Source organism: Cyanistes caeruleus, chromosome 15 (genome assembly GCF_971803275.1).
Source record: "Cyanistes caeruleus chromosome 15, bCyaCae1.hap1.1, whole genome shotgun sequence".
NCBI classification, from domain to species: domain Eukaryota; kingdom Metazoa; phylum Chordata; class Aves; order Passeriformes; family Paridae; genus Cyanistes; species Cyanistes caeruleus.
The window spans coordinates 14,593,116-14,604,238 of NC_141715.1; the positions used below are offsets into that span (position 1 = coordinate 14,593,116).

The 11,123-nt window shown below is 40.5% G+C and overlaps 1 protein-coding gene across 1 annotated transcript in view; it reads left to right on the forward strand.

Annotated features, from left to right (window-relative positions):
• Positions 1-3,382: 3,382 nt before the first annotated feature.
• DOCK2 (dedicator of cytokinesis 2) overlaps positions 3,383-11,123 on the forward strand; it is a 154,659-nt gene continuing 146,918 nt past the window's right edge. The window contains exons 1-2 of the mRNA XM_023936251.2: positions 3,383-3,610; positions 10,909-10,992. Of these exons, the coding sequence (XP_023792019.2) occupies positions 3,574-3,610; positions 10,909-10,992 (121 nt within the window). The 5' untranslated portion in view covers positions 3,383-3,573. The remainder of the gene's footprint in view (positions 3,611-10,908; positions 10,993-11,123) is intronic.

An 11,123-nucleotide genomic window follows, 5' to 3' on the forward strand; every position in this document is an offset into this window, starting at 1 on the left:
CACTACCTCAACAAAAACCAAATTCTGATCACAGCAGAAGTGACTAAAAAAGTGGGAATGTCACCTTCAATGACCACGTCTTCTCCTTTTCCAGGCAGCTCCATGTTGTTATCAGAGCATTTCTGCCCAGTTCAGTTTAGGCACAGCCCAGGGGCTGCTACTCCTGTTGAACAAAATAACCAGAAGTCTGTGTGTCACAGAACCAGATTGTGTCACATCACTGATGTAAGAAATTCACATTGTAGCTGAGTTTTTTTGGTCTGTAGTTAATGAGGCTTCATAAACTGAGAATATCTTCTTTGACTTTTACTAAGGTGTTATTACTGACAGCAATTTTATATCCATGAAATAGTTCTTGCTCTTCTTGACTTTGACATGTGAACTTAAATGATGTTATGCTGAAGAAATCCTGGTTTTTATTCTGCAAAATGTTAGAAAAAAATCCTTTTTTATGCAAATGATGAAAGTTACATTTGTTTGCTGACACTACTGTGAGACACAAATGTATAAAACAACTGAAGTACATGATTGTTCTACTTAGAGGAAAACCTTTGATAAGTTGACATTGGATAATGTACTTCAAATGGCAGTACTGAGGTATAGATTGTCTACTAAGACATTTAATTATGTTATGTTAATTGTGTGTTGATTTATATTGTATATGTTGAGCTGCTGGGTATGTAGCATTTCTAAATTTTTTTCTAGGTTAAAATAACTTGTTAATTTATGTGACAAAAGTGGGATGTCATTTCAATAAACAATGCAACTGATTATCTAATTACCACCAGGATTTACTTTGCAGTCTGCTGCTGGAATCCACTTGGAGTGTGCAGCCTTTACCATCTTATGCAATGTGTTTGTGTTTACACATCCTCTTGCAGGAGGGCAGGTGTGGGAATGTGCCTGGGGTTCAGGCTTTGGGTTTGCTGTAACACAGGAATACTGTGCATGAGAGCTCTTGCTGTATTTTCTTATTTGGTTCTGGTTCTCTCAGCAGTTGCTTTTCTGAAACTGTGCTCACAGATCTTGGCACAGAATAGAATTTAGAGGCAGTTAAATGCAATTTATGTCTTCTGCTCAAATTCTTCTTTATAATGGAAATTAGCTTAGCTAAAAAGTAGATAATTAGCTACACAGGATCTTAGAAGGTCTTGTTTTCTGGAGCTGATAGCAGTATTGAAGGGAGCAAGAATTGTCTGCCTTCTGCCTGTCCCCAGCCCCCAAATAAGTTTTTCTTGTAAGCTTCTTCCACAGAGAGTTTCATCTTTCAGGGAAGCAAGGAATTTTCCTTAAAAAACCTGTTCTGAAAAAGGCTTAAAGTAAAAATGGTGAGATATGTGAGGGTGGTGAATCTATTTTCTGTGGAATATCAGTGTGGAATTAACTGCACAAATAAACCAACTTGGAATAAAAACCTCCATGGACAAAGAGTGAAACTATTGCCCAAGTGAATTCCTCAGACCTGTGTTGGGGTTTGCTCTCTGCTGTAAGAAGAGGATTTTAGGGTTACTGTGTGTGCTTTGCTCTGAGTGCATTTTCCTCTTGCAGCTAAGGAAGGATTTGGTTCCCCAATCCATTCATGAGGAGTTTCAGGCAGGAATTTTTCAGACATAGTCAGACAAGGTGGCAGCTGAGATGGAGTGGCTGGCAGTGGGTTCCAGTAGCTGAGGAATTGTAAAAACATCATGATGAAAGTCTGCCAGGATGAAGTTCCAGGAGCTGTGCAATGCTGAGAGCTGGAGAGGGAAGGAGATGGCAGTGGGAGACAGCAACTCCTGTGGGAGTTTTGGCCCTCGAGTTGGCTTTTGGGGTAAGTCCAAAGGGTCTAAGAAGGGACCTGAGCTGTGGCCCAGAGCCCAGTCCCTTTGTGCTGTGCTCTGCAGAATCACATCAGGGCATCAGAAAAAGTGCTGCAAACTGGATCCCAGTTTGCAGGTGAAATTTCTGTATTTTAGATCATTTACTTTCAAAAGACAGTAGTATTAACTAGGTGTGTTAGACCTCCATGGAGAAGCAGGTTTGTAAATGAGTGCTAGAAAGGAACAGTTTTCCTCTGGCCTGTTATTTTAGAGGGAAACAAAGTAAGGACAAACAAGGTAGAAAAAGAAAATAAAAACAAGGCAACCTTTAGACAAAGTAGAGAATGGGAAGAGAGGATTTGCTGCAACAGGAGTTGGGAGTGAGGAAGATACCACTGGTTAGGAAGTTACTACTCAAAACCCAGAGTAAAGTAAAAGATTAAATTGTTCAGGCTCAAAATTTCTTTTTGACAGAATAACAATATAAAGTGGATTTTCCAGGGACAGAAGAGATTAAGAACTTTTAGCTTAAGCTTGTTGTCTGTAAATTGAGATAATGGGAGCTGCTGGGAATTTAGCCCACTTTAGTAAACATAACATGACTTTCAATGTTATTTTGGGGGAGAGTAAGGAGCTAAATCCTTTTCTAAGCTAGTATGGTTAAGATTAGACCAGTTCAAGCAAATCTGTGGTAAAGGTTAAAGTGATTTTACTGTAGAAATTATATCAGAATTCCATGAGAGACTTGGCAGTCTGTGTTCCACATGATTGCTAGTTAAAATCGAGAAATCAGATGTCATGTGTTATTAAAATCAGAGGAGATGGTTATAAAAAACCAGGAGATGGATGCAGCATGGCAGTGTTAAACAGTTTGGATAAACAAGGATTGCTAAACTGCACTGGAATATCCAGAGGATGGGATTATCAACTGAATTTGTTGTACTAAGCAGAAGATCAAACAACCAGTAAATCTTGCAAGGATTTTGTTTGGGTTTTTTTAACTCTATAAGCGCAGATTTGGTGCTTTAAGGTGACATGCTGCCTTCAATTCATTTTCTTTAATTCACATTTCAAACAACTTGGCTTGGTCTTTTGCACATCCAAGATATCCTCACCCAAGCTGGCTCCCACAAGAGCCTGTATGGAAGCACAGGCTGGAAATGTACTAAAAATTGCTTTTGGCACTTTTGTATTAACAGTAAACCTTTCAGAAAGTACCGCTTTGTTTAGAGAAGGGAATCTCCTACTTCTTCCTCTAAACATAAAATGATAGAAATTTAAAAGAAAGGGTGTGGTTTGAAATGTGGCTTTGTCTCCAGAGAGAAATGGAGTGGAGAGGAGACATGACAAGCACAAATCCAGGTTAGAAAAGCAGAGTTTTTAAGATGTCCTCTGAAGTGGACCTTTCCAGCCTGGTGTGGATCCGGTGTGCAGCACTAGCTAAGCCGTGCTCAGAGATGCTGAGCCCCAGGGTGGTACCACACGGTCCTGGCGTGCTGCTGTGCTCACGGCTGACATGGGGCAAGAGAAACGCGCAGTTTGGGATTCCCCTCCCCCAGCACTCCGTATCTCGAGTTGAGAAAAGAGGAAGGAAGCTCCGAGAGGCAGCAAATCTCACAGAGCCCTCGCAGCTGCCTCTGCTCGTCCCAGGGCTGGGGAAGGACGGCGCTTCCGGGGCCTGTGTGTGTCAGTGCCAGCTCTGCATCCCGAAAATCCTGCATCCCGAAAATCCTCAGGCCTGGGCATCCCTGGGAGCCTCACGGCTTCTCCTGGGATGGCAAGATGGCACAAGACAGAGAAGAGTGGCGTGGGTAAGTAGCTCAGGGAGCTGCCATTTGAGCACTGTCTGCTGTCTTCTGAGCAGGATGTGGGCAGGTGTTTTCTCTGGTGTGATGAGTTAACACCGTCCTCTTCAGCAGCCTGGATTAATTGGAAGGATCAAATTTGTACAAAGTTTTGATCTTACAAACAGAATGGCATGGAGTACAGTAGAGACAGCTTTCCTGCTTTCACAGTAATGCAGCTTTTCCCACCTTGGTGTGTTAGAAGCAGACTGAATAAATAATGTGTTGTATAACGTGCAATGACCAGAAGTTATGGGGAACAGATATAGGGAAAGGGGAATCCTACAGTTTCTTCCGTGAGATTGTCACTTGTGGTCAGTGTCACAGAAAAAAAAAAATGTATTTGAGTTGGTAAGTTGCACTTCTTGGTAGGAAAGTCATCTTAAAATGAATGATGCTAACTTGTATGAAGGACTGAATTGCTGTTTTAAAAAAGCCTTAAACAACTAGAAATCAAAGCTAAAGCACTTGAAAGATGCATGCTACTACTTAGTTACTAACCTTCTAAATGCTTCTAAGAGAGATTTTTAAGTAGGCTCTAGTTTTTTGTGTTATGCATTAAAAACCCAACTGGCCTCATGAAATAAAATGTAACATCAAGAAATTAATAAGAGGAAAACGTGTTGTTCAACGTCCGTGTCCAGCAGTAGCAGAATTGCAAAATGGAAGGAGCCTGTTCTGGTGGCAGTTTACATTACAGAATAAAAGGTGTCAATATTTTCTGTTTCAGTTTTACAAATAGTAGAAAGCACCTAATTTTTGCACTTGTAGTAGCCTCTATAGTAGTTGAAAAGTACAACAAACCTCACACAGTAAAAGCCATCTTGTGAAATACAGTCTTTCAACAACGAATGACAGCCCAGCAATGCTTTTCATGTCCAAAACAATACAATTTACTCTAGAGTAGGTCACTGGGAAGACCTGACACTTCAGACCTGCTGCTATTTCCTTTTCCCTCTGTTTTCTCCCCTGCTGCTCTCACTGTGAGCACAAAGTTTGGTGTAAAAGACAACCTGGGCACACAGTGTCCTGCAGTGTGGTGATAGTGCTACCACTTACTGGCCCCAAGTCCATTTCCTAGGTTAAAGCTTTTCTATTAAACACTTTATAAGGCTGTTTATTATATTTCTATGTAAAAATCACAATTGTAGTGGTGTCTGTGGTTTAGTGTGTCACAAAGCAAAACAACAAACTGTTATTCCTAACAATATTGGAATAGTGATATAAGTGGACATAGATGTTCCTTATGGTACGTTTTCTTCAGTAAGAGCGTTCTGTCTCTGTTTTTGCACAATTGCTTGGATTTCATTTTACAAATTCAACAACCTTTAGCTTATACCCAGAAGTTCCTTCTCTTAGCCAAATTGTTGGCTCACAGTTTATTTCACTCAGTCTTGGAAACCAAATGTATTCTTTCATTACATACATTGGTGAGAAAAATGGAGGACTCTTGCACCCAGAATAATTAAAACAATCAAACAAACCCAAACAAACATGTACCACCACCACTGGCAGTCCTGTCCCATAAATTAAACAAATTTCTTAGAAACTGGCAGGAAAATAGTGTGACTGCCAAATTTAAAGTAAATTAAACTCATGGCATAGTGAGGCCTGAACAAGGATTATTGATAACTATGATCACAAACTAAAAGGTTTTTGAATTTACAATCTGTTGTAAGCATGCCTCCTGTGTCTGAGGGAAATGAGAAAAATGGGCAAACTAAGTCTTCTGAGTCACAAATTCTGTGAAAGGTGATGAGCTCTTGGAATAATACATTCTGGAAGCTTTTTGAGCATAGAGGGCTCAAAATGTCTTCTGTGTTCTTGCAAGTCTTTGGGTTTAAGTCTCTGATTACAAATCTCCCATTGGATTTTCAAGTCTCTAAATAGAAGTGTGCCTGCTGCCTTCAGTTTCTGCTGATGAGCAGTTTCAGTTTGAGAATATTGAGCCCATCACACTTGGGAGGAGCAGAGTACACTGCAGGGTGGATCTGGAAGACCACGCCATCCCTTGGTTATGGTAAATTGTAGCCTGTTGTGCCCACTTTTGTGTTTTACTTAAGTAAATGGAGCAGTCCAGGTAGCAGAAAGATAGTTTGGTACTAGGAAAGTACAATCCTGATTTTACACATGAAAAGGCTGTTCTTAGTCTTGCAGCATTCCCAACATAAATTTGTGTTACTCCTATAGACAGGACAGGATGGAATAGTTGTGGCAGGCTGGTGGCTTTGGGTTGCAGTTTCCCGATGGAAATTCTGCTATCTGCTCAGACTGGAGCAGAGTTACAAACCAGTGAAATACTATGTTGTCATTCTAAACTCAAGCATCAGATTTACTCCTGTTCTGCTGAATCTGAAAATGAATGTTTGTCCTTTTGAAGTAAAATTATGGGGAGGGGTGGGTGACTTCTTTGAAGGTGTAGAGAAGCACATGCTCATCCCAAGTGCACAGGGCTGAGACTGGCTTGTCTGATTTCATCTGCTGAAATCCTCTGAAATTATTTTGCATCTCTGAAATCTGAAAAGATTGAGATGTAAGAGAGCAGAGTTTTATTTAGGGCAGGTTTTCTCCATGAAATGCACCCTCTGAACCCAATAAACTGTTCCAGCTCCTTGGGAAACAGCAAAAGCTGGGGAAACAACATTTTTATCCATGGTCCTTCGTGAAAAGGAAAAATCACAGCTAAATACCCTGTTCTTCACAAAGAGTTTTAAGAAAAATGGCTGTGCTACAGTTTTATATGAGAAGGCACAGATTCAGAGAAAATATTTTTATATTACTAGTTTGGTATGTTAGCACTTCCTGGTTCTTGTAATCCATCCTGGCTTTATCATGTTTAAGAAGGAAAATAAGTAGCTCAGGTCAGCCTAAACCTCCATCTGGCCCCAAGGTTAAGCAAGTCAGGAAATCTGTATTCAGTTGTTTTCTGAGGTAGCAGCTCATTACCTGAGAACTGCAGCTTTACCCTCTGGGCACGATTTGCAATAAATTTAATCAGCTTCTAACCCCCCAGAGGTTTAGGACAAGTTTGTGACCTGTCCTAGAGCTGTGGACATGTTGTGGTCATTAAGCCACACTTGCTTTGTGAAATTTTAGGGGAGATCCTTAACTTGTAGTATTGGAACACATTTTTTCAGGTTTCTTACCAGGAGTCAAGAAATCCTGTTAGGACTGTATAATATTTTCACCTGGGATTTATCTGTCTCCTTGCTGAATAATTTCACTCTGTTCTCTGGGGAAGAAAATGGTAACTGAACACAAAGAACTGATCTTTTCTGGGTGCTTGACTACTCATGAAAATGGAGCTGCATTTTTAAAAAATAAAACAGGGTGATTTGCTGAGCCTATTAATTAGCAATTGTCTGAATATGCAGAACACATGAGTTTTATTGCATCAAAATGATACCAAATTGTCCTTCCATAGTGGTAAAGTAAAATTAGGAGCTGATTCAGCAATACCTTAGGAATTTTGATTTTTTTTTTTTTTTCAAATTCTGAACAAGAGTGGAAAAGTAGCCAAGGGAAACAACTTGAAACATGGATTGTTACAGAAAGGTGAGTCTCCAAAGGAAACAATGTAATGCTTGTATTTTTTATAAAGAACAGGACAGGGACTGCATGTGAAGGAAGACAGGCAGCAAAGACACGTAAGATTATTGGGCTAATAAATTACTTCAGTGTTAAAGGTTGTGGGATTTTCCTTGCTTACCATTCCCACCTTGCAGTGTTTACAGGCTAATCATGTGAATAGCAAGAATATGGGGCATTAGTAATGAGGAAATTCAGCTTCTTGAGGAAGGGGTTCTGTTACCTGGGACATTGTGACTCTTCTAGAATGTTTTGTGAGTGAACACTCCCTAACAAGGTCTGTGGTATGAGGGTTTGTTTTTCTGCTGGCCATTTTCTAATGTGAGGAGAACACATAATTTAAATTAGGGAAGGTTAACTGTTTTCTGTCTCCACAACCATCTATACAAGAATGTTCTCACATATTTATTTAGTGAGGATGTATCAGACCCAACAGCTGCAAGAGATGAGTAGCAGTTCAATGGAAACAGGGATTTTCTCCAGCCCTCCTTTTCTCCTTTGGAGGTGGACACTGGTGGAAGTCTTTGCTCAAGCTCTGGGTGTGTGGGTGACAGCAAAACCACACAGAAGCTGCTGAGGGTCACTGTTGTGTTTGGCTGGGCAGGGAGGGATTCTTTGGGCTCTCCTCATGGACATGATGGGAATTGTTCCCACTTCCTCAGGTACAATTCAGAGCCCACCTGGGCTTGAACAGGGTTCAGTTTGGAAGGCTGGCTCTTTCAGCAGTCTGACCTGGCACTTTCCACTTGCTCTCTGAGGAATATTGATGTTGTGGTGTGCTGGCCTTCAGCTCCTCTTTGGAGGGAGCTGAGAATCTCAGGGGTTTGCACTGGGCTCTTTGTTTGTTTGCTGAGTTATGTGTGTGCAGAGGTTGTGGGGAGCTCTAAAGAAATGGTTTTCCTTCTTTGCTCATTCAGGGGAAAACTTTCCATCTGTGTTGTCAGTAAAGTCCCTATTTAGGAGTACTGGTGTAAAATTGGAAGTTCTGGGCATTCTCTGTGCCATCCTGGGAGAATCCTGCAGCATCTGTGTGCAGATCCACTGCTGCTGGGGACACCTCAGCCTGGGGCTGGGGAAGATATCTGCCACCCAAATCTCTCCCTCTAATCTTAATGCCATGACTTCAGCAGCTCCTGAGGTCAGTAATTGCTATTAGGATTTAGAGTGGATGCTGGGACCTTCAAGCAGGTCACTTCTGTGCCTGAAGGATGCTGACTCATTTTGTATTTATGGCTGGGATGCAGGATGCCAGGGAGAGGAGCAGTAGGAAAATTCTTCAGAGTGATTTGAGATACCCACTGGAGAGTTTATTTTTTTAAAAGTCAACAACCCATTGTGAGTATCCCACCAAAAATACTCGAATTCCACATGGGGTTTTCATAAACTATTTTTGAGGAGAATAATGAGTTAAATGTGTTTGTGCACACAACAACCCTGAGGATCTCAAAAGAGGGTGGAGGAAAGGGAGCCTTGCTTCTGGCTGGTGAACTCTGAGGTGACACAAGTACAGGAGGTCCCAGTTTGTAAGGGAAATGACATCACTTACAGCTGACAGCAAACATTACTGGATATAATAGTCAAATTTTTATTCACAGTTAATAGTTAAAGAAAAGCAGATGTGATGCTCAAGCTGTCTGGTGCTGTAGATAGGATCTCTGGATGTTGGTGTTGGGTTATTTGGTACATTTTTTGTGAGGTGGTTTATCATAAAATGCACAGACAGGTCTATAAAAAAATTTGTACAGTGATTTTTTTGAACTCATCCTACCAAGCAATCCAAGTTCTACAGTAAAATATCTCTTGTTAAGTTTCCACTTACTCATCTAGAAATATCTAAGCTGATACAGCCACTTCCTTTGCCAGTTTACTACTGCACCTTTCAATACATTCAGGGCTGTTAATGAAGTTTAAAGAGAGCAAAACTGAAATGCAGTGTAAATATATGACTCAGTAATTTGCATCTATATTTTGAGACACCTACAACTAAGTAGAGCAGTGCATATTTTGAGATCTAAAGTATTCACTGGTCAACAGTAATCTTGATCTCCATGGACTTTTCAGGAAGTTAATATAAGAGATGGGAATCTACACATCTCCCACCTCCCAAACACTCCAGGGAAATGTATCCTGAAATACCACAACAACTCTGCAGGGTTGTTTGCCATCCTGCTCTTCTGGAAAAGAGACCAGTCAGAATAGAATTACACATGTGCTATAGCATGTAAATTCAATTTTATGTTGGGCTAAGGCAGTTCTGAGGAAGTGTTTTCAATGTTCTTTTGAATAAAGGCTGAATTGGAGCAGCAGAGCCTCACTTAAAAGTTATACATCTTATAGTCCTCCCCATGTGTTGAATGACTCAAGCCTTGCTTTCTCCACTCAGGAGAAGAAGCTGCTGGAAACCTCTTTATGTCAGCAAAAAAGAATTTATTTTTGGTCCAGTAAGCCTCTTCAATTGAAAATTCCTTCTAATTTCTGTTCCAGAAATATAAGAAGTAAAAAGATGGCAAAAGAAACAAGAAACGTAATTTATGGAATACTTGTAAAGTGAAGAGGATGAATCTATTTTAGCTCTACACTCCTACTTCAGGCATTTTCCTGGAAGGCCATTTATTTTAAGACTTTAAGTAAAATAAGTCAAATGTTTAAATGAAATGTATTTTTTATACATGTTGGACTAGCTAAGACATCCAAAATCCTTCAGGTTTGGTTGCTGTGTGTGGCTGGATGGGGACACTGCCAGGAGCAAAGGCAGAGCTCTGCTGTCCAACACCTTTCCTGGACACCTGGGTCACCTGCAGCTCTTCCCACCTGCACAGTTTAATTGGAGTTTCAGCTGTTTGTATTTTAGTCAGTCCTCCTGTGTGATTGTAGCTTCAGTAATCACTTCTGCTGTAGTCTTCTTGTAGAAATTTGTAACCAAGCCTGTGAAGAAAAAACTTGACAGAGGCACGGTTAGCATAGGAGCCCACATCCTGTAGCCCTGGAACATAACTGGTGAAGAACGCATTTTTTTCAATTCTCTCTCAAATGCTGGGTGTTTCTTAACCACATGCAGATAAATTTCTGATTAGAACACTTTCAAAATCCTCTGCTCCTGTGTTCTTTTCAGAGTCATACAGACAATACAGAAAATGATGAAACTTGGTTCTGTTTCCATGTGAAACACAGTTTCATGTTAAATTAAAGCATTTAAACTCAGGAAAAAAATTCAGTAAATTCAGTTTTCACAGGCACCTCTGTGACCTTTCATACCAGTATAGCCATAAATTTCAGTAAACTGTGTGCTTAAATCCTTTGGACCAGTAGACAAACAGTTCCCCAGCACTGTGACTGTGTATTTATCAAAGACCTGCATCTGAACAGGGCTCCTAAATCCTGTGCAGTGCAGTGCTGATTAATAGCTGGTGTCCCTGTGCCTGCTGAGTTTTCTGTGGGGTTCATTTGTTTGGTTTTTGCTTTCAGCACTGGCCCTTTTTACCACTTCTCCATTCTCAGGAGAAAAGAGATTATTTAATGCTGACAAATGAAGCTTCTTGATAGAATTATAGTTCTGTTTGTCTAGCCTAGTGTATTGATCCCAGTATCCAAACCTTAATAACCACATGTGCTTTTTAGTTTCACTGTGATGTGAGGCTGTATTGGAAAATATTGTTTTTATCCTTTTTTTTCCCCAGCTATATACAATTTCAAAGGCACAGGGACACCACAACTATCTCTACAGATTGGTGATGTGGTCCATATCCTGGAGTCCTGTGAGGGTAAGTCACATTTTCCATCTCATTGTGCATAACATACTCCTTTCACTTCACAGCAGTTCCCTGTATTACATCAGCAGCTTTCTAATGCCCTTATTTTTTGTGGTGGTGGTGGTGGTGTATTTTGAGGAAGA